Source organism: Scyliorhinus canicula, chromosome 14 (assembly GCF_902713615.1).
Source record: "Scyliorhinus canicula chromosome 14, sScyCan1.1, whole genome shotgun sequence".
Classification (NCBI taxonomy): Eukaryota; Metazoa; Chordata; class Chondrichthyes; order Carcharhiniformes; family Scyliorhinidae; genus Scyliorhinus; species Scyliorhinus canicula.
The window spans coordinates 55,132,823-55,156,765 of NC_052159.1; the positions used below are offsets into that span (position 1 = coordinate 55,132,823).

At 46.2% G+C, this 23,943-nt stretch overlaps 1 protein-coding gene across 4 annotated transcripts in view; it reads left to right on the forward strand.

Annotated features, from left to right (window-relative positions):
- Window positions 1-4,631: 4,631 nt before the first annotated feature.
- The window catches only part of LOC119977858 (palmitoyltransferase ZDHHC20-B-like), a 130,398-nt gene continuing 111,086 nt past the window's right edge, over window positions 4,632-23,943 (forward strand). For all 4 annotated transcript variants that reach the window (XM_038819116.1, XM_038819117.1, XM_038819118.1 and 1 more), the window contains exons 1-2: window positions 4,632-4,761; window positions 17,227-17,253. In XM_038819116.1, coding sequence (XP_038675044.1) covers window positions 4,644-4,761; window positions 17,227-17,253 — 145 coding nt within the window. In that variant the 5' untranslated portion in view covers window positions 4,632-4,643. The remainder of the gene's footprint in view (window positions 4,762-17,226; window positions 17,254-23,943) is intronic.

The following is a 23,943-nucleotide window of genomic DNA, read 5'->3' on the forward strand; positions in this document are numbered from 1 at the left end:
CATCGACATCACCGCCACTGTTATGTCGCTCCCAGCGGAACGTCAAGGCACCAGACCGGTTGAACCTTTAACTGGCACCAGACTTTCAAAAGACATTTTTTTCCCTCTCCTTTCTAATAAAACACTGTACATAATTTTCACTACTGTTTATAGTTCTACACCACCCCCCGCTGGACCCATTTTTAACAGGGGGTGAATGTGGCAAACCACTGTTACACCTGTATTAGGTGATGTAAGGTAGGACCTGTAGTACAGGTTCGCTGGTAACCCCTGCATGCTGGCTCCGCCCAGGAAGAGGAGTATAAATATATGTGTCCTCCATTCAACTGCCATTTCGCCAGCTGCTGTAGGAAGAAACACATCTTACTGCAATTAAGCCACAGTTGTACCCAATCTGAGTCTTTGTACAATTGATCGTGCATCAGTCTGTCACAAGGATCTTGTGTTGGTCAGCTAATGGTTGGAATATGTGGCCATGCCATGTGACAAAACCTCCTGGCATAGTTAATCACAATTGGAAACCCTGTGTATTGCAAGATCTGAGCATTTTTTTTTAATATAATTTTTATTGGAATTTTTTACAGAAAATATAAAACATAACGACAAACAATGAAATGCAACAAAATAACCCATAATAACTGTATCACCCCCAGACCGTATCGACGCATGTATCCCATCCCCCACCCCCCCAACCCCAATGAACAAAAGAACTTCAAAATAAATTTAAATTAAATAAACAAACATAGTCATCATCCGCCCCGCCCCCACCTTTTCCCTCCGCCCTTCCCCCCCTCCCCCCCCCCCCGGGTTGCTGCTGCTACTGTACCCGTACCCTATCGTTGAGCCAGAAAGTCGAGAAAAGGTTGCCACCGCCTAAAGAACCCTTGTACCGACCCTCTCAGGGCGAATTTGACCTTCTCTAGCTTAATGAAACCCGCCATGTCATTGATCCAGGTCTCCACGCTTGGGGGCCTCGCATCCTTCCATTGTAGCAAGATCCTTCGCCGGGCTACTAGGGACGCAAAGGCCAGCAAACCGGCCTCTTTCGCCTCCTGCACTCCCGGCTCCACCCCAACCCCAAAAATCGCAAGTCCCCATCCTGGCTTAACCCTGGATCCCACCACCCTCGACACTGTCCTCGCCACCCCCTTCCAGAACTCCTCCAGCGCCGGGCATGCCCAGAACATATGGGCATGGTTCGCTGGACTCCCCGAGCACCTGACACACCTGTCTTCACCCCCAAAGAACCTACTCATCCTTGTCCCAGTCATGTGGGCCCGGTGCAGCACCTTGAATTGGATGAGGCGAAGCCGCGCACACGAGGAGAAAGAATTAACCCTCTCCAGGGCATCAGCCCATGTCCCGTCTTCGATCTGTTCCCCCAGTTCCCCCTCCCACTTAGCTTTCAGCTCCTCTACTGACGCCTCCTCCGCCTCCTGCATAACCTTGTAGATATCAGATATCTTCCCCTCTCCGACCCAGACCCCCGAAAGCACCCTGTCGCTCACCCCCCTCGCGGGAAGCGAAGGGAATCCCTCCACCTGCCGCCTAGCAAATGCCTTTACCTGCAGATACCTGAACATGTTCCCCGGGGGGAGCCCAAATTTCTCCTCCAACTCCCCCAGGCTCGCAAACCTCCCATCAATAAACAGGTCCCTCAGCTGTCTGATGCCCGCTCTCTACCAACCCTGAAATCCCCCATCAATGTTCCCGGGGACGAACCTATGGTTCCCCCTCAACGGAGCGTCCATCGAGCCCCCCACTTCTCCCCTATGTCGCCTCTACTGCCCCCAAATCTTGAGTGTAGCCGCCACCACCGGACTCGTGGTATACCTCGTAGGAGGGAGCGGCCACGGCGCCGTTACCAGGGCCCCCAGGCTTGTATCTCCACAGGACGCCCTCTCCATCCGTTTCCATGCTGCCCCCTCCCCCTCCATTACCCACTTGCGCACCATCGACACATTGGCCGCCCAATAATACCCCGAGAGATTGGGTAACGCCAGCCCCCCCCCATCTTTACCCCGCTCCAAGAAGACCCTCTTCACCCTCGGGGTCCCATGCGCCCAAACAAAGCTCATGATGCTGCTCGTAACCCTTCTAAAAAAGACCCTAGGGATAAAGATGGGCAAACACTGAAAAAGGAACAAGAACCTCGGGAGAACCGTCATTTTGACGGACTGCACTCTACCCGCCAACGATAGCGGCACCATGTCCCACCTTTTAAATTCCTCTTCCATCTGCTCCACCAGCCTGGTAAAATTAAGCTTATGGACAGTCCCCCAACTCCTGGCCACCTGCACCCCCAGGTATCTGAAACTCTTCACTGCCCTCTTAAATGGGAGTCTCCCAATTCCCTCCTCCTGATCACCCGGGTGTACTACAAATACCTCACTCTTGCCTAAATTTAACTTATAGCCCGAGAAGCCCCCAAATTCCGCGAACAGCTCCATCGCCCCCGGCATTCCCCCTTCTGGATCCGCCACATACAACAGCAGGTCGTCCGCATACAGCGATACACGATGTTCCTCCCCACCCCGCACCAGGCCCCTCCATCTCCCTGACTCCCTCAACGCCATAGCCAAAGGTTCAATCGCCAGTGCAAAGAGCAAGGGGGACAGGGGGCACCCCTGCCTGGTCCCACGGTAGAGCCTAAAGTACTCCGATCTCCTTCCATTTGTAACTACACTCGCCATCGGAGCCGCGCAGAGCAGCCTCACCCATTTGATGAATCCCTCCCCGAATCCGAACCGCTCCAGCAAACTCTATCAAACGCTTTCTCCGCATCCAGCGCCACCACTATCTCCGCCTCCCCCTCCACTGCCGGCATCATAATAACATTTAGCAGTCTCCGCACATTCGTGTTGAGCTGCCGTCCCTTGACAAATCCTGTCTGATCCTCGTGTATCACCCCTGGCACACAGTCCTCTATCCTGGTGGCCAGGATCTTCGCCAGCAACTTAGCGTCAACATTGAGGAGCGAGATAGGCCTGTATGATCCACACTGCAAGGGGTCCTTCTCCCGCTTTAGGATCAGAGAGATCAGTGCCCGTGACATCGTCGGGGGCAAAGCCCCCCCCTCCCATGCCTCGTTGAAAGCTCGCACCAACAGGGGGCCCACCAGATCCGCATACTTTTTATAAAATTCCACCGGGAACCCGTCCGGCCCCGGCGCCTTACCTGACTGCATTTGTCCAATCCCCCTGACTAGCTCCTCCAACTCTATCGGCGCCCCCAGCCCCTCTACCAGCTCCTCTTGAACCCTTGGGAACCATAGCCTGTTCATGAAGCTCTCCATTCCCCCTCTCCCTATCGGAGGTTCTGACCGGTACAGTTCCTCGTAGAAGTCCCTAAAGACCCCATTTAATTCTGTCCCCTTCTGCACTACATTCCCACCCCTATCCGTCACTCCACCAATTTCCCTAGCCGCATCTCGTCTGCGGAGCTGATGCGCCAACATCCTGCTCGCCTTCTCCCCATACTCACATACCGTGCCCTGCGACCTCCTCCACTGTGTCTCCGCCTTTCTGGTGGTCAACAAGTCAAATTTGGCCTGCAAACTGCGCCGTTCCCCCAGCAACCCCTCCTCCGGTGCCTCCGCGTATCTCCTGTCCACATCCAGGAGCTCCCCCACCAGTCTCTCCCTCTCCTTCCTCTCCCTCCTTTCCCTATGGGCCCGGATGGAGATCAGCTCCCCCCGGATCACTGCTTTCAGAGCCTCCCAGACCATCCCCACCCGGACCTCCCCCGTATCATTGGTATCAAGATACCCCTCAATACTTCCCCGGACCCTCCTACACACCTCCTCATCAGCCAGCAGCCCCACATCCAGGCGCCAGAGCGGGCGCTGGTCCCGCGCCTCCCCCATCTCCAGATCAACCCAGTGTGGAGCATGGTCTGAAATCGCTATGGCCGAATACTCTGCATCCTGCACCTTCGGGATCAATCCCCTGCTCAGGATGAAAAAATCTATTCGGGAATAGACCCTATGGACATGGGAGAAAAAGGAATACTCCCGCGCTCTCGGCCTCCCAAACCTCCAGGGATCCACCCCTCCCATCTGGTCCATAAACCCCCTCAGCACTCTGGCCGCCGCCGGTCTCCTACCCGTCCTTGAACTGGACCGGTCCAGTGGGGGATCCAGCACTGTGTTAAAGTCTCCCCCCATGATCAGGCCCCCTGCCTCCAGGTCCGGAATGCGAAGATCTGAGCATTTTGTTGTACTGTCCTCTCTGTTGCTAAAGGTGTCGATGAAGTTAGTTGCCTGCAGATGAGCGTGTGTAAATCTTACTCAGTGCAACTGTACACAACATTCACTGAACCAGAATAACCAAAATACTGGGAATGCTGGAATGTGAAACAAGAGAATGCTGGAAAGTCGCAGCAGCATCTGTAGAGTGAGAAAAGAGTTAACGTTTCGAGTCCGTTGGGCTCTTCATCAGAACTCAAAGAGATGGAGAAATGTGTTCGCAAAGGCCAAGAGGTAAATGGAAAATTCCTCCAGGGCCATGCAAACCTCAACTTCCCCAAGAAGGCCACCACGTGATGGATAGTCCCTCCTCCCCCTGCCCGGTCGCTGACGTGATGTGCGTGATGACGCAGTCGGCCGTGCCCTCCGACGGGGGGGGGGGGGGGGGGGTTGGAAGATGGCGCCGTCTAATGTCCTGAGGTGTTGTCAGCGGGTGGTCGGTTGGATCCCTGTCTTCTTTATAACGCTCGTTGCCTGTTGGTCTTACTACGCTTACGTGGTGGAGTTATGTATATGTGAGTAAATGATAAACACAAGCACCGTCTGTGGCGGTTTATATTTCTTCACCCTTAAAAGAAAACATGTTGTTAAGGCGGGGCAAAGCTAGAGGCTCTAGCGGCTGGGCTTGCCTGTCAGAGCCGGACGAGAGGGGCTTCTCCGGGCAGCCAGCTCACGCTCAGTCAGGGTTTTTTTTGTTGAACAGCGGGCACCCCCGGATCGGAGCCCAGTTGGCACTTTCACACAGGCTCGTTTACCATCTGCAGCTGGCTGCATCTGTTTGCCCCCCCGGTCCCCAGCAACTTCCACTCTGTCAGTGGTGACAGTAACAAGCCTGTGGATTTTGTAAGCTTGAACTGGAGAGCTTGGCCAGCGAAGGATTTAACTTGCAGCCGAATCGTATTTGATTGTGAACATCGCCACCTGTAGAATTACTTCGTTTTTTTTCCAAAATGCACAGGGGGAAAACAATGAGCATTAAAGGCAATTAAAGCTTTGTGCTAGTGTAAAGGGCAAGCCAGAAAGTTTCTGACCTCGATCGAATCGCGAAATCTAAATAAAATTGAAGAAATAAGTAGGTAAATTGAAGAAAATATTAATCCTATTTCTATAGTTTTCTCTGGTTGACAAAGTAGTGTGATCTTCGCAGACGAGAAACTCCCAGATTCATTGTGCTGATCTCACACCGGGTGGCACTATAGTGCTGCAGTCCACATTAATACTTGTGGGCTAGACTGAGTGCTTGCCTTTGGTCCCCACTTCTGAACGCGAGTCAACTGTCTGACTTGATTAAATTGTTTGAGGCGGTAGCAAGGACGATTAATGAAGGTTTGATGTATTTTAGCAAGACGTTTGACAAAGTCCTCCATTGTAGATTGGTTAGAAAAGTAAGAGTCCATGGGAAGTTGGATTCAAAAATGGTTCAGTGACAGGCAGCAAACGATTGACAGATGCTTTTGTGACTATAAAGCTGTTACCAGTGGGGCTCCACATGGTTCAGTACAAGGTCCTTTGCTTCTCGTGGTATGTATCAATGGTTTAGATTTAAATGTAGGTGACATAAGTAAGAAATTTACAGTTGATGTGAAAACTGGTTGAAAGTGAGGAAAAATGCTGTAAACAGCAGGAAGATATCGCTGGATTGGTTATGTGGGTGGAAAAATAACAATGCAATTCAATGCAGAGAATTATGGGGTAATACAAGGACATTTAGGGGTAGGTGGTAAATGCTGGCCTAACCACATCTTGTGAAGGCATCTGCGGAGACTAAGCAAGACAAGGGAATAGATGATAGGATTTACATAGAATTACATAGAATTTACAATACAGAAGCCATTTAACCCCTCGAGTCTGCACCGGCCCTTGGAGAAAGCACCCTACTTCAGCCCACACCTCCATCTTATCCCCGTAACCCCTTAACTATTTTGGACATTAAGGGTAATTTAGAATCGCCAATCCACCTAACCTGCACATCTGAAATGTGTAGAGGGACAGAGTGATCTTGGAATGCATATCCACAGAACCCTAAAGGACAGGATAAACAGATAAGATGTTTAAGAATATATATGGGATTGTAATTCTAATATGAGCAGCGAAATTCAGCTTGAACGGCATAAAACATACAAGCAAGGAGCAGGTGTAAGCTACTCGGCTCTTTGAACCTGCTCCACCGTTCAATAGGATCATGGGTGATTTGACTGAAACCTCCCACCTAACCCTGGTAACCTTTTATCCCCTTGTTTATCAAGAATCTATCTACCTTTGCTTTGAAAACATTCAAAGACTCTGCTTCCTTTTCAGGAAGGGAGTATCAAAGACACTCTACCCTCTGAGAGAAATTAATTCTTCTCGTCTGTCTTAAATGGGCAACGTTAATGACTGAGGGACGGGATGTAACTTGGCAATGATACCTCTGCACTCAGAGCCTTCTTTATACCCGGTGATTATGAAACAAAGAGAGGAATACTGGAAAGTGCTTGTGGAATTCTACTCAACAATAAGTTCCTACAAGTTGACGTTTTAGGAAGAGGAAAAAGATGTAAAATATCTAATGACCTAACTGCTTCCACTTCAGTTTATTCTATTGAGGTGTAATTTGCACTGTCTTTAACTCCCCCAGCCCTATATCCCATTATGCTGTTCCAGTTTTGGCCTGTTATGCATCCCTGATTTTAATCGCTCCATCACTGTTCCTTGCTGTTAGCTGCTTAAGCCCTGAGCTGAAAAATTCCCTTGTACAGTTATTTTCTTAATCTATCTTTCCTCCTTTTAAGGTGCTCTTTAAAACCTACTTCTCTGGCCAAGGTTTTGACCATCTTTATTAATATCTCCTAGCTTTGTTTGATGATGCTCCTGTGTGAATCCTTGTAACTTTTTTGCTGTGTTAAAGATGCTATATAAATGCAAATTGTCATTATAAAAAATTTGGGAATGCTAAGTTTCCTAAAATAAATAAATCCCTTCCACTCACTGCCCTCCCTAAACTAATGCTGCCTGTCTGAATTTGAAGCATACATGAACATGTTCAGAATATATCCAGCATTGGCATTAAATGAATTAGATGCAAATAGAATATTATAGCTGCCTTAGACTTCAAAGCAATACTCGCTAAGCAGAAGGTGAAAAATAATGACCTTTTTGGTATGTCTAACTTTTTGTTTTTGTTCCTGAATCTCTTCCCAACAATAATCACCTATGCAATCTTAATGGGCTGGGGGGTTGTTCTCTAAATCATTATGTCTGTCCCTTTATGTATGTATTTATTTAAATAATACATGCATCTACTGCTTCACAATCCATTAGCTGGAATATAAAAGTGCTCAATTCATACACTGGATATAAAGATGAAAATCAACTTGTGTTTGATTTTCCAGACTATTTGTCACTGTCAAAAAATTGAAACTCCAACATCTATGGGGAGGGCAGAGAGCTGACTGTTCAAATTCATGCTCTTCAGGACAGGAAATGAACAAAATATTAATGCAAGCAAAAAAGTGGGGGTTGGAGAAAATATATTAAACATGCACTGTGAAAAAGCATTATAATGATATAACAGCCTTAGTTGAGCAATAGAAGCATTGAGACATTAAATAAATAAAATAAGTGAGACCGGATGTAAAGACAAGAAATGTAAAGCCTGGGCACAGGTATGAAGTTAAAATAGGTTTGAAAGTGAAGATATAATTTAAAAACTGAAATTAGTGAAGCCATTGCTTGGGCCATAACAATATGGGACATTGGGAGATACGAGGTAAGAGTGAAGGAAGTCTGAGACAATTACCTTTTTTATTAAATAGATTTAGAGTGACCAATTTTTTTTTCCCAATTTAGGGGCAATTTAGCGTGGTCAATCTACCTATCTACCCATCTTTGGGTTGTGCAGACATGGGGAGAATATGCAAACAGGAAAGTAGAAAAGAGCTCAAGCAGGGAGTTAGGGCAAATAGGGATTACAAAATGTCCTTGGCAGACAGGATTAAGGAGAATACGCATTTTATACGTATATTATACCTGTAGTAGGAACAAGAGGGTAGCTAGAGAAAGAGTTGGCCCACACAAGGACAAAGGAGGGAAATTATGTATAGAACCAGAGGAAGTAGATGAGGTCCTTAATGAGTATTTTGCATCGGTATTCACAAAGGAGGGACATGTTGATTGGTGGTGTCTCAGAGGGATGTGCAAACACTTTAGAACAGGTCGTTATTATGAGGGAGGAAGTGTTAGGTGTGTTAAAAAGCATTAAGGTAGACAAATCCCCAGGGCCAGATGGCATCTATCCCAGATTACTTGGGGAGGCAAGAGATGAAATCGCTGGGCCTCTGACAGAAATCTTTTTGTCCTCATTGGCCACAGGTGAGATCCCGGAGGATTGGAGGATAGCCAGTGTTGTACCGTTATTTGAAAAAAAAAATGAATGAAAATCGCTTATTGTCACGAGTAGGCTTCAATGAAGTTACTTAAGTCAATGAAGTTATTTAAGAAAGGTTGCAAGGATAATCCGGGTAATTAAAAGCCAGGGAGCTTGACGTCGGTGATAGTGAAATTGTTGGGAAAAATTCTCGGAGATAGGATCTATGCACATTTGGAAGTGAATGGTCTTATTAGCGACAGACAGCATGGCTTTGTGTGAGGGTGGTCATGGCTCACTAATTTGATTGAATTTTTTGAGGAGGTGATGAACATGATTGATGAGGAAAGGGCTGTGGATGTTGCCTGCATGGACTTTAGCAAAACATTGATAAGGTCTCTCGTGGCAGGTTGGTGCAAAAGATCAGATCACATGGGGTCAAGGTGAACTAGCTGGATGGATCCAGAACTGCCTTGGCCTTAGAAGACAGAGGGTAGCAGTGGAAGGGTGTTTTTCCGAATGGAGGTCTGTATCTAGTGGTGTTCCCCAGGGATCAGTTCTGAGACCTCTGCTCTTTGTAATATATATAAATGACTTGGAAGAAAACGTAGCGGGTTTGATTAGCAAGTTTGCGGATGATACTAAGATTGCAAGAGTTGCGGTTAGTGAGAAGATTGTCAGAGAATGAACAGGATATGGATAGGCTGCAAAATTGGGCAGATTAATGGCAGATGGTGTTTAACCTGGACAAATGAGAAGTGATGCATTTTGGTAGATTCAATTCAGGTGGGAGCTATAAAATAAACGGCAGAACCATCAGGAGCATAGAGACACAGAGAGATCTGGGCATGCAGGTCCACAGATCCTTAAAAGTGGCAGCGCAGGTGGAAATGGTGGTAAAGAAAGCATATGGCATGCTTCACAGGACAGGGTATCGATTATAAAAGCTCAAAAAATATGTTACAATTATATAGAACGTCGGTTAGGCCACATTTGGAATGCTGTGTCCAATTCTGGTCACCACACTACCAAAAGGACGTGGAGGCTTTGGAGAGAGTACAGAAAAGGTTTACCAGGATGTTGCCTGGTATGAAGGGTATTAACTATGTGGAGAGATTGAATAAACAGGGATTGTTCTCCCGAGAGAGATGGAGGCTGAGGGGCGACCTGATAGAAGTGTATAAAATTATTAGGGTTACAGATAGGGTGAACAGTTGGAGGCTTTTTCCCAGGGCAGAAATGACAATTACAAGGGGGCACAGGTTCAAGGTGAGGGCAAAAAATTCAGTGGAGATGTGCGGGGGAAGCTTTTTGCATAGAGGGTGGTGGTGGCCTGGAATGCACTGCCAAGTGAAGTGGTTGAGGCAGATATGTTAGCGACCTTTGAGACTTATCTGTGTAGGCACATGAACAGACGGGGTATAGAAAGATTCAGGCGGTTGGTCTGGATAGGACACATGATTGGCGCAGACTTGGAGGGCTGAAGAGCCTCTTCCTGTGCTGTATTGTACTTTGTTCCACCCGGACAGTGACCCAGGGCTGGGATCGAACCTGGGTCCTCGGTGCCATGAGGCAGCCAGTGCTAACCACTGTGCCGTCAAGTGTGTGACAAATCCATTTGGGGGAAAGTTGGCAAAAAAAATTTGAATAATGAATCACTATTAGCTCAGTGTCATACTCGCAGAGAAGTCAAATATAATAAGCATAGCAGTCACCTAATCTGCATTTGGTTCACCCATTGTGGAAGCGACTGCACTATGAACTCTGAATACAGTTTACTAGATGAGAAAAAATAAGCATTAATTACTGTTTCATATAGAAGAAACATTAGAACCCTGGACAACTATGTGAGTGGAAGTGCATGAACAGTCAGTGCCTCTCCTGTATTTGGGTAGGAAGATACCTGGGAATGCAACTGGAAATTGGAGTGGTGGAAAAGTGAATCAGTGTTGCAGAGCCAGTACCTCCAAAAGCAGAGCGGAGGGGTAGATGTGTAGCATGGTGGGATCATTTTGCAGGTGACAGAAATGGCATATCATCTGGTGTGCATGATCACACCTTGGAATCCATCTTCCCCTCCCCTCCCCTCATTTTTCTCCCCTTTCTGGAGAGACCATTTCTCACTTTCAGGTATCTTATCCTAGCCCATTCCCATGCAAATGCAGAAATATCATCTGTCTAATCACCATCTCTGATTCTGTCCATGGACACAAACACTGTTACAGATGCAAAATGCTATAGGTAATGGAAGTCTGAATTGCTTGAAATGTTCATGTCTGGCAGCATCTATGGAGGGAGAACAGGTTAAAAATTTCAAGCTGATGACCTTTCATCAGAAGAAACGTTTTGATGAAAGGTCATTAACCTGAGATGTTAACTCTCTCCAGCATTTTCTGCTTTCATTATACAATTTTGTTTTATTTTTTAAATATTTTTATTGGTTTTACAGTTTTTACAGCAACATTTTCCATGGATAATGTGCCATAATAAAAAAGGAAGAAGACAAAATGGAATCTACAAAATGGGTGTACAAAAGGAAATAATGAGGGACAAACAAACCATTATACATTCAAGAAAACCAACCTATGTACAAACATGGGGGGCCTTGTTTTTTGAGTCCCCGTAGGTCGGTTGTCACAACAGTACTGTTTGCCATATGCCCCTGCTTCATCCTGATACTAGAACATAGGGAGGAGGGTGGGGGGGGGGGGGGGGTTTGGCATCAGCCGTGCGTGTTTCGGCTTTGCTGCTGTAGTCGTTCCTATGTGTGCCCTCCCCCTTTGTCTCTTCTGGCTCCCCTGCTTGCCCTGTGTTTGCCTTGGTATCCCCCCCCCCCCAATCACCCCATCTTTCTTCTGTTCTCTGCCCCCCCCCCCCCCCCCCCCCCCCCCCGTCTCTTCTTCCATTGTCTCATTCGCAACCCTCACCTTCCGCCTCCCTTTACTTATTAATTGCTGGTAACAAACAGATCTTAGAACAGGCTGGTAAGTAGCCTCCATGTGGAAGCTTTCCTCCAACCCCAGGTTGTGGGCAGCACGATAGCACAGTGGGTAGCACTGTTGCTTCATAGCTCCAGGGTCCCAGGTTCGATTCCCAGCCTGGGTTACTGTCTGTGTGGACTCTGTACGTTTTCCTCGTGTCTGTGCGAGTTTTCTCTGGATGCTCTGGTTTCCTCCCACAAGCCCCGAAAGATGTGCTATTCGGTCATTTGGAATTATCCCTATGTACCAGAAAAGGCGCCGGAATGTGGCGACTAGGGACTTTTCATAGTAACTTCAGTGCAGTATTAATGTTGGCCTACTTGTGACAATAAAGATTATTATTATAAGTGGTGTATTTTTTTTCCAATTTGAGAAACTGCCAAGTCAGACAGCCAGTCTGAAACCTTGGGTGGCTCTGTTGACCTCCAGCTGAGCAGGGGTCTTCGGTGGATGCTCAGGGAGGCAAAAACTGGGGTATCCACCCCTCTCCCCATAAAGAACTCTGGCTGTTCCAATATCCTCGGCTCCACTCTCACCCCACAACATTGGACATGGCCTCGAAAAGCCTGTCCAGTACCCAACATATCTGGGGCAAAACCAGAACATGTAGGTGTGGTTGGATCTGCCTCCCTGGCACCTCGGGAGGAACCCGCTCATTTGTGTTCTGGTTTAGCTCCGTTAGGCTCAGCCTGCGCATGAGGAGATGGGGTTCACCCTGTGCAGTGCTTCGATCCGGAGTCCTCCCACCATCTCTATGTCTAACTCTTCCTCCCACTTCTCCCGCGTCTCATCCAGTGATGATCTTATCTCCTCTAGTAGTCGTCCATACAAGTCCGTGCATTTACCGTCTCCAAGTTCGCCCGCGGTCAGAGGTCTGTCCAGTAGGTAGTGTCCTGGTAGCTGGGGGAACGATGCTGTTTCCTTTTGGTGAAAGTTTCTTATTTGTATATATTGTACCTCGTTTCCTTTCGGGAGCTGGAGCTTTTCTGAGAGTTCCCCCAGTGTTGTGAATAGGTGGTTTTGGAGGACCAGGCAAATCGCATCTCCGCAGGTTCTTCTTTATCTCCCCCGCTAGACTTTCATTTGTGGATCTGTGTGCAGTCATGGGCTATTTGGATCCCCAGGTATCGGAATTTGGCTTGGACCAGCTTGAACGGCAACTTGCCCAGCCTCTTCGTGGGTTCACAGGGAAGATTTCATTCTTGCCCAGCTTATGTTTGTAACCTGCGACGACTTCAAAGTCCCTTAAAAGTTCCGTTATTACTTCCATGCTGACTAGGGGGTTTGAGACGTAGACGTAGAAAAGTAGGCTGCCTGCACAAGAGTGCCACTCTGCTCCCTCAGAATGCCTCTCCAGTCCTTTGCTGATCTGAAAGCGATGGCCAGTGGCTCAATTTCCAGGGCAAATAACAGGGGTTAAGGGACAACCCTGCCTCTTGCCGCTGTGTAGCTGAAAGTATTCAGTTCTGGTGGTGTTCATCCATGCACTCACCATTGTACAGGTGGAATGCACCTCGCCAGGGGACTTCGCCAGGACTTTGGATCCATGTTTAGGAGTGAGATGGGTCTGTAAGACCCGCACGGGTCTTTGTCTTTTTTAGGGATCAATGATGTCGACGCCTGTGCCAGTGTGGGCAGCAGGGTTTCTCTCGATAGTGAGTCATTGAGCATCTTCCTCAGGGAAGGACCAGTGCTGTTACGAATTGTTTATTGAAGTCAACTGGGAGTCCATCTGGCCCCGGTAATGGGCTTTCCTAACTGCATGGAGTTGATACTCTTCATGACTTGCCCCAGTTCCAGTCCCTGCTTCTTTCCCTCCCCACGACTGGTACATTTCATCTTCGAGTCCCCCTCCGTAGCTCAGTGGTGTGCATCTCTACGTAGTATGTCACAAAGACCTCATTGATCTCGTTTGGCACTGTTACTAGCTTGCCTCTCCTGTCCTTCACTGTGCTATTTCCCTCATGGCATCTTGCTTTCTCAGCTGGTGAGTCAATAGGCAGCTGGCCTTGTTCCCAAGTTTATAAAAGGTCCCCCATGTCTGGCAGAGCTGGTTCACTGCTTTCCTGGTGGAGAGCAGGTCAAATTCTATTTGTAATTTTTTTCTTCTCCGCCAGTAGTTCCACGGTCGGGACTGTGGAGTACTCCCACCCATCCAATATGGAGTCAACCAGCTGCTGGTTAGCATCCCCCTCCTTCCTGTCCCTGAGTGCCCTGTACACTATTATTTCCCCCCCATATCACCGCCTCCAGTGCCTCCCAGAATGTGGAGGGTGAGAATCCCCATTTGTTGAAGGCTCCCCCGTGATGAGTTGGTGGGAGTCTAGGCATGGGGATTTTTGTCATGGTCTTTTTGATAAAGTTTGCGTCATCCCAGTTAGGGGCATATATATTCACCAGCACCACTGGTACCCCTTGCAGGATACTACTGGCCATTACATAACTTTTTCTGGGTCCATCACCGTACTCATCATGGTAAATGTCATCCTCTTACTGAACAGTATGGCTACCCCCCCAGCCCTCGTCCGGTAGCATGCTTGGTAGGTCTGTCCTAACCAACTATTTCTTAACCTCAGTCGATCCTTCTCCCTCAAGTGTGTCTCTTGGAGGAGGATTATGTTGGCCTTCAGGATTTTCAGATTGGCAAAGACTCTGGATTTTTTCACCAGGCCGTTGACCTCGACATTCCAGGTGACTATCCTGATGGGCAGTTTCTGCCACCACCCCCGTGTGGGGTCAGCCATATGTTCCCCTGCGCTCCAGGGATTCCCTTTGGAGCCATTCAAGCTGGCCGGCGTTGACCTCTTTGTTCCAGCTTTCCCCATTTGCGACCTATTGTCGCCAACATTCTCCCCTCCCCTCGCTCAACTCCCCCCACCTAATCCCCGATCTGCCCACTGAGCCCCTCTGCCCTTGCCACCCCTCTTCCCTGTGTCCCTGGGGGTTCCCTCTTCTGCCAGATACCTCCTCCTTTTCAGCAGCTGCGCCACAGCCCCCCCCCCCCCTTTCTTTCCTGTACCGGCATGCTCACCAGCACTGCCCCCCCCCCAAAAACCTGGCCGGGAGCAGGTCTCCCACTCCACCCGTTCTGTTCCCCCCCCCTTCCTGTCTTGGTGCCCCTTTGCGCCCCCCACCCCACCCTCACAAGCACCTGCGGTTGTTAGGAAACACAGAAACACTATAATATTCAATGGTCCATATGTGTCTATTACTGTTGCTGGTTTCCCAACCCGTTCTTGCAGATAAATTCCTTTGCTTCTCCTGGCTTGAAGTCGTGTTCCCTGTTCCCATCGGTCACCCAGAGTCTTGCAGGATACAGCATCCCTTGCTCCTGAATAAAGCTTCTTTAGCTCCATTCAACTCGGCCAGGTTGGCCCCAATGTCTTGATAAATACGGACTGTATGCTCTTCCCATTTGCCGAACCGTGTGTTCCTTGCCCAATTTAAGATCCGACCCTTGTCCTGGAATCGGTGGAGCTTGGCAATAATCGCCTGCGCTGGTTCTCCTGTCCGGGCCACCGTTGGAGTGCCCTGTACACCTTGGGGAAGTTTTCTCCTCTGACTAGCTTCCCTAACATCTGTGTCATGTAGTCTGTTCGGTTTCTACCCTCCAGCAGCCCAATCCTGAGGTTCTGGCGGTGAGACCTGTTCTCATGGTCTTCCACCTTCCCCTTGAGTGCCCCCTGGGCTGCCACCAATCTTGCCACCTCTTATTTGACTGAGAGTATATAATACATTATTCCACTGATGGTCCTGTTCTCTGTTATTTTTTTCACGGTATATTTCCCCTTTTCTTTTTCTCATTATATTAATATGCTGGACTGTCTTTCATTCAGTTTTGAAGAAATATACAGACTCAATTTGTTCATACTCTTCTCCAACAATGTTGGCTGACCTGTGATTTCAGTTTTTCTTGTTTAAAATTTTCAACACTGCAGTCTTGCTTTTTGCATCTTTCCCAAATTGATGTTATTCTGTGCAATAATTACATGCCAGAAAAGTTTTAAATTGAATAGGGTTTAGAGCAAAATCCAGAATTGCCAGAATAATTTGCTGAATATATCCCAAAAGCTGCAGAGGATGAATGAGAGGAATCAAAATTTAGCTTCCCTCCAAAATATACTGTTTAAACAGTGGCCTGATTTTTCAGCAGGAACTAGGGGAGAATATCACATTGTAGTTTTTTAAAAAACTAGTTTTGTTAGCACAAAGGAAACCGTAAACTGTCAATAAGGAAGCAACAAATATAGAACATGATCATTACATGATCTGCTTACGATTTTGACACATTTCTTTTGTGCTTTCCCTTAGCTGGCAACAGTAGGTACATAAAGCACATGGAAACTGCTATTGTTTTCTGTGTTAAATGTGTAATGAGCAGCTTGTGCCATAAAAGAAGTGCAAGATTAACATTATATTTTTTCATTCTCTAATGGTTTGATCCTCCATTCCTATTTAAATCCTGTCCTTTTGTGATGTTTTGTTTGAATGTATTCCCATGGTATATAAATCTGGGATACCAAAACTTGACAACCCACATGCACTCTATTTAGTTTGTTAGCTTGTTTATGTAATTCAATATGTAATCCAATTCAGATGCACTTAGCTTTTCATGAGCCTGCTGAAGAGCAGAAAAGCTTTTGCTAAGACTTGGAAGTTCCCAGCTTCTTGTTGCTCAGTTCTCATCAGAAAAATCAGTTCTAAGAAGTGGTCAAGCATCCACTGTTCCTAAATATGATTGTTAACCAGTGACTCCTGATGGAAAGTGCATGTGTAGGTGTTGGGTGAGGACAAAGTCTGGGCTTGATTATGATGTCTTGTCAATGCACCCAAATACCATGCCAATAGTCGCCATGTAAGACTGACCAGTTGAGTGTTGTATTGGAGGGCAACCAACATGAAACCAGAACTCAAGCAGGAGTTAACAGCCTGACAGGAGGATGAAATTGAAGAAAATAAATGAAAAAGAGACTCACTATTTCAAAATGTTTAATCTTTAAGCTCGGCAGCTTTATCTGTGGAAATAGGAGCAATTCTTCCAGAGTTCCCTCGTTTCCCAATTACTGTGGAAGACCAATCTGGTCTGTGACCTTTCATCATCTGAAATGTTAGCTCTTTCTACAGATGTTGCCTGACCTGTTTGAGTATTCACAGCAATTCTCTTTTTATGTCATATTCCCAGCATCTGCAATATTTTGTTTTTGTACTGAGGAAGCCACCTGTTTACATTGAAAAATAGTCCACTGTACTTCAATGCTACTAAAAACTGCCAACAGAAATGTGTACATGTGTAGTTGTGACTTTGTTTTGTTGCTTGTCTGTACCTTCACCAACCCAATGAGTTAACACTCCAGCAGCAGTGTTTATATTGACATCGAATGGAACTGTTTTCAGAGGCTCTTGTGTAAATCACCCTTTAAGTAGATCATCCTGAAGTAGATTAGGTAGGTGATTGCACCCAGGCTACTTTGCATTTTACGGTCCATAAAATCAGAACTACCATGGTGGCGGAACTGTAAAATAACGGGGATATTGTGTTTTGACTACTGTTAATGGGGGTGTCATGGTTTACACGTAATGTGAGCTTCAGTTACTGTATAAGCATGCACCTTCTGGTTTTCCAAGTTTCAACAGTTTATTTTTCTGTTTTGCAGTTACCATCAGGAGCATTGGAGAAAAAGGTAAGGATTCAGCAAACTATATTTTGATGTCTCAAAATTACACAAAATGTTTTGCATTTGAATGTGGATAGTTCAGTAAACATGGAATTTAGCTGTGATGTGACGACAATTTCACTTTGTCATGCATATTTTCTGCAGTCATCAGTGGGAGGGCTAACAATAGAGTAAGGAATCCTTAACCACTTGGCATTCTAGGATAATTACAGAATCAACCAGATGGAGAGGGTAAAGATTTCTGAACCACAGCTGTAGATGTTAACTGCCTGGGTATAAATTTTTATTCTTGCAAATCAGCCATTTTTGTACTTCTCTGAAGTTACAAGCTGGTGACAGTTATTACTGAAATTTGTCAGTTATATGAAATAATATCAGTCAAAAACAAAATGACACTCTTCAGTTATGGCTAATTTTAATCCAGTACCAAAAACAAAGTCCGAGTTGTCCTTAAGTCACGGCACAGCGTGTTTTTTACACTCTTATTTTGGGGCGACAAGGTGATGTAGTGGTTGTATTATCAGATGAGTAATACAGGCCTGGACTAATAATCTGGAGACATAATTCAAATCCCGTTGCACCAGTTTGTGAATTTGAATTAATATTTTTTTGGAAAAACAACAAAACGTGATTCGCTTTCCACTGAAATGGCCGAGCAAGCCACTCAGTCGAATCAAGCAACTATGTAGAGGGGTAAGAAGAGATAAAACTGATGAAGTCTTGGCTTCAAATTAAGCATTGGTTTTGGGCACAATAAAAGAGCATCCAGCACAGTTAATCGTGCAAAGTTCTCCTCGAATATCTGGAGACTTGTGTCAATATTGAGAAAACTAAACCCATAGACTGATCAAGTATAAACATGATGTGGTCGTACTCCCAGAATCTATAGGCAATGTCTCAGAGTCATTCATCATCTTCCCTAGTTATGTCTTCTCCCACCAGCAGGCTAAACGCACCAAAATTAAAAGCACAGTGGGCTAAAGCCAGGTTAGGGAGTCGCACGAGGAGTTCTCAACAATGACCTCTTACTCCATGAGGTCTCGCAACACTCTGGAAACTCACCACCAATCAGGACAAAGCAACTTGCTTGACCAGCACCACATTCAGCACTTTCTGCCACTGGTCTAGTATGGCTGCAGTGTATGTGCTGCACGATGCATGACAGCAAATCACCTTCTTTGACAGCACCTCCTCAACCTATGACCTCAATTACCATGAAAGATGAAATACCAGCACCTAAAAGTTGCCCTGTAACTCACGCACCATCTTGACTTGAAACTATATCACCAATTCCTTTGTTGTCGCTGGGTCAAAGTGTTGAAAATCCCCGCCTAACTGTGCCATGGATGTACCTTCACCAAACACATGCAGAAGACAGCTTCTCACTACTTTCTCAAGGTCAACAAAGAAATGCTGGTTTTGCCAGCAATGCCAACTTGCATCCCATAAATTAATAAAGAATTTAAAATAAAGAATGAATAGGGAATTTAGAAAGATATGCTTAGAATGTTGAATTTTCTGCCATAAACAATTGTTGAATCAGAGATCATTAAATTATTTGAAAAGAGTTGCTACACTAAATGAGGCATGTTGAATATTATGGGATAAAGGCGAATTACTACGGATGCTGGAACCTAAAACAAAAACAGAAAATACTGGGTAATCGCAGCAGGTCTGACGGTATCGGTGGAGAGAGAAGGGAGCTAATGTTTCAAGTCTGGATGACTTTTTTGTCAAAGATTTGTTTTCAGATTTAAAGATAAATCGGTCTTGCAATAGGCACAGAAGTTCAGATGTTCCAGTAGAAAGCAATGTAGTTGAGCGCCGTGCAATTTAAAACTGGACAGAACTTGGTTTCTGTTGTTGCTTTGTTGATGGAAAATAGCAGATTGCTTTTGTTCAACTCCACAGGCAATATTACAGGCTTGATGGTGGAGGGCTGGGGGGAATGGGTCATCATGTGACATAACTTCCACTTCTTTCCCTTGTATGGACAAAGGATGTTGTTCCTGGTCTGGAGATGTTTAATGTTGCATCCATTAATAGGTTTCAGAGGATTCAGAGTGCCTTTGTCATCACTGACTATTGTCTCTGTCAGGAAACAGGTAATTTAAAAACCCTATATATGTGGGTATTAGAAATGGGGTATAGCTTTAATTAAGTTTAAATGTGTCTTTCTGTATTTGAAAGGCTTAATGATTTTAGTTGGGTTTAGATGCATGTATGGTAATGAGGGTTTACGAGATGAAAGAACTCGGGCCTCAAAGGAAAACTATGTTGTTGCTTAGTAACAAAGAGCCACCCTGTGACTGAAAGAACTTTTGAATTGTAAGCTGGAACCAGGAGAAGCTGGACAGGATCTTCCCAAAAGAACAAAAGAAAGTCCAGAAATCAGGGGGTTGGAACAAAAGCGTGTCTCCGGAAGTCAGTTAAATTTAAGGAACAAAGTACAAGAAGTGGAACATGGTCCTGTTCAGCAGAATTCGAGTAAAAAGCAGATAAAATGCTCTCCATTAAGGAGACAGCTGAAAGAACCCGATTTAAAGTTAGCTAGGTGAGAAGCCAGACATCCAAGGTAAACCAAAAGTTTGGTGACATCTTAATATAGCGTGGGAAGCAGTAGTGTTCTGTTGGCATGTTTGGCCACCCTGACAAATTGTGTGGAAGGTTGAATGCACGTGGCAATCCAAGGCAGAGGAATACTGAAAGGAGAGATTGAAAGCCTGAAAGTAGATCCTTAGCGAAGGCATCCAAGGTAGTTTGGGAGAAGATTCCAAGGCGGTTTTTCAAGAGTGCAGTTTGGAAACACTCGTGTGGAAGTCAGAGTTCAGTGAGACCTGTGCGCTCTCATTGCGACAAGCATCTGGGAGGGATTTGATGCAAAATCCACCAAAGTTGGTTTGAGTGGCATCTATTACTTGGTTTCAGAGTATGGTGTGCCTGTTGATTTACATGGACTGTATACTTACTGAAAAGAGCATCCTACCCAAGCCCACACTTCCACCCTATCCCCATAACCCAGTAACCCCACCCAACGCTAAGGGCAATTTTGGACACTAAGGGCAATTTAGCATGGCCAATCCACCTCACCTGCACATCTTTGGACTGTGGGAGGAAACCGGAGCACCCGGAGGAAACCCACGCACACACGGGGAGAATGTGCAGACTCCGCACAGACAGTGACCCAAGCCGGGAATCGAACCTGGGACTCTGGAGCTGTGAAGCAATTGTGCTATTTTGCAGGTAATTAAGTCTTTACAGTTCCAGAGAGAGGGGTAATCCCAGGTTAATGGGGTGTGAATTGTCTCAAGCCAGGACGGTTGGTAGGATTTTGCAAGCCCAGGCCAGATGGTGGGGGTTAAATGTAATGCGACATGAATGTAAGGTCCCAGTTGAGGCTGTACTCGTGTGCAGAACGTGGCTTTAAGTTTCTGTTCGGCAATTCTGCGTTATCGCGTGTCCTGTAGGCCGCCATGGTGAATGCCTACCCGGAGATCAGAAGCTGAATGCCCTTGACTGCTGAAGTGTTCCCCGACTGGAAGGGAACATTCCTGCCTGGCGATTGTCGCGCGATGTCCGTCGGACTTCAGTCCAGGGCATTCAGCCTCTGATCTCCAGGTAAGTGTAGGTAATACAGCAGTTCAAGAAGGCAGCTCACCACCATCTTCTCGAGGACAATTCGGGATGGGCAACAAATGCTGGCCAAGTCAACAATGTCCACATAGCTTCAATTCATTTAAAAATTAATTAACACTGTCTCATTGCACATTACCAGGTCTTGAATAGTCTGCTGCCTGGTTAGCTCCAGAATATGCTGCTCTAAGAAATTGTCCAGAAAATACTCTGAATTCCTCTTCAAAGCTACCTTTACCAATCTGATTCATCCAGTCTATATGTAGTTTAAAATTACCCATGATTATTGCAACATCTTACAATTCCTTGTTATTTCTTCCTGTATGACCTATCTGACAGGGTAGCTACTGCTGGGATCTATAAACTGCGCCACAACTGATTATTATTATTTATTATCTCTATCAAAACTGATTATATATTGTGATTTTATGAGCTAAGATCATCTCACTGTTGTACTCATGCCATTAACAGAGCTACCCACCACCTTCTGGGGAAAAAAAAAGAAAATTGCTTATTGTCACAAGTAGGCTTCAAATGAAGTTATTGTGAAAAGCCACATTCCGGTGCCTGTTCGGGGAGACTGGTACGGGCTGGTACCGTGCTGCTGGCCTGCCCTGGTCTGCTTTAAAAGCCAGCTCTTTAGCCTTGTGCTAAACCTCTACTAGCTTCCTGTCCTTTTGTAATGTTAAGTGTCCTTGAATATTCAGGTCCCAGCTTTGGTCACTTTGCAGCCATTTTCTGCAAGGGCTGTCAAGTCATATACGTTTATTTCTATTTTCAGTTCATTTGTTTTGGAACCAATGCTATAGATAGCCTTTATCCTGCCTTTTTACTATTTTTGTCAATTCGGGCCTTATCTGTTGGTGTCCCTTCCTGCCCCCTACCCATCTATTTAGTTGAAAGCCTCTCTACCTCTCTAGCTGTACAACACGCCAGAACGTTGGTCCCAGCATGGCTCAGGTGAAGACTGTCATAGAACATACAGTGCAGAAGGAGGCCATTCGGCCCACCAAGTCTGCACCGACACACTTAAGCCCTCACTTCCATTCTATCCCCGTAACCCAATAACCCCTCCTAACGTTTTTTGGTCACTAAGGGCAATTTATCATGGCCAGTCCACCTAACATGCACATCTTTGGACTGTGGGGAAACTGGAGCACCCGGAGGAAACCCATGCACACACAGGCAGAACGTGCAGACTCCGCACAGACAGTGACCCAGCAGAGAATTGAACTTGGGACCCTGGTGCTATGAAGCCACAGTGCTAATCACTTGTGCTACCGTGCTGTCCAACTGTACAGCTCCCATTTTCCTCAGTAGTGGTGCCTGTGCCTCTTGAATAAAAAGCCCATTCTCCAGCACCAACCTTTGAGCTATGCATTCAACTCCCTAATCTTATTTGTCCAAGGTCAATTTTGCTTGTAGCTCAGGTAATCATCCTGAGATTCTTGCCTATGGGGTTCTCTTTTGCTACTAGTTGCTCACCACAATAACTGGATCCTTCTCCTCCTACTGCAAGTTTCCCTCTAGCCCTGAGCGGATGTCCCGAACCCTGGTGTTGGAGAGGCAATGTAGCTGTCTGGACTCTCGCTCTCAGCTGCTAGAACTGTCCCTGACTATATTGCCCCCTAGTATCGCTACATTCCTATTTACTCTCTCTGCTTAAATGGCTTCCTGTACCTCAGAACCATGGTCAGTTTTCTCACCCATCTTGTAGCCCCTGCTCTTGTCCATACAAGCTGAAAGAACCACTGACCTGTTGGATAATTGCAAAGGCTAAGGGTCTGGCACTGCTGCCTTCTTGATCCCGTTATCTATTTTGTTCATGGTCACGCTCTCCTGTTCCTGACCAAATCAGAAGACCCTCATCTAAAGGGTGTTACTCCCTACTGAAAAAAAGTGTTCAGGTATCTTTCCCCCTCCCTGGTGCATCAGTGTCTGTAGGTTGGCCTATAGCTCATTGACTCTGAGCCAAAGCTCCACAAACCCTAGACATTGTGGATCGCACTCATGTCTACAAGACAACTGCTGCAGCACATCACCTGCCTGCCGTCATTATTGCATTTCAACCACTCATTATTTTTCTATTTTTATTGTCTTTAGTGCCCTCTTACTAATGCTTAGTACCAGTTTAAGCCATCATAATACAATAAACCGTTGCCACTTAAAACAGTAAACTCAACAGTTTTTTAAGTTCCCTTCTGCTGGTGTCCCCTGATTAGTTGTAACATAGCTGCTTAAGGTTTTTTAAAAATTGATTTTCTAATTTCCAGCTCTTTGCGCACACTCTAAAGAGAAGTTACTGGCCAACCAAGCAACTTATGGCTTTCCTGTGATGTCATTTCACATTTTCAAACTCCTGAACTTCCCCCGATCTGTGTTTTCCCCCTCAGGTTTGCCCCTCTCTCCCTGAAGGTAAATAGTGTAGGCCATGCTCCTCAGGCTGTATTCATCTGCTACCAGGTCTGTGTTCCTCCCACTTTTAAAAAAAATATATAATTTTTATTGAAAAATTTTGAATTTATACAACGACATCAAACCATACTAAAATACCAACGATAACAGTAATGATACCAATCATGAACCTTCGCCCCTCCTCAATGAACAACCCAACATATTAACAACAACTTAAGTTAACACACTGTTAAGTTACATAACCGTAGTGAAAAAATATAGAAACTATGATAAGGAACACCCCCTCTTGCCCCCGGTTGCTGCTGCTTTTGACCAATCTTTGAGCCAGGAAGTCCAGAAAAGGCTGCCACCGTTTATAGAACCCTTGTACTGATCCTCTCCGGGCAAATTTGACCCGTTCCAACTTTATAAATCCTGCCATGTCATTGACCCAGGTCTCCACACTTGGGGGCCTCGCATCCTTCCACTGCAGCAAGATCCTCCGCCGGGCTACTAGGGACGCAAAGGCCAGGACACCGGCCTCTTTCGCTTCCTGCACTCCCGGCTCCACTGCAACTCCGAAAATCGCGAGTCCCCACCCTGGTTTGACCCTGGATCCAACCACCCTCGACACCGTCCCCGCCACCCCCTTCCAGAATTCTTCCAGTG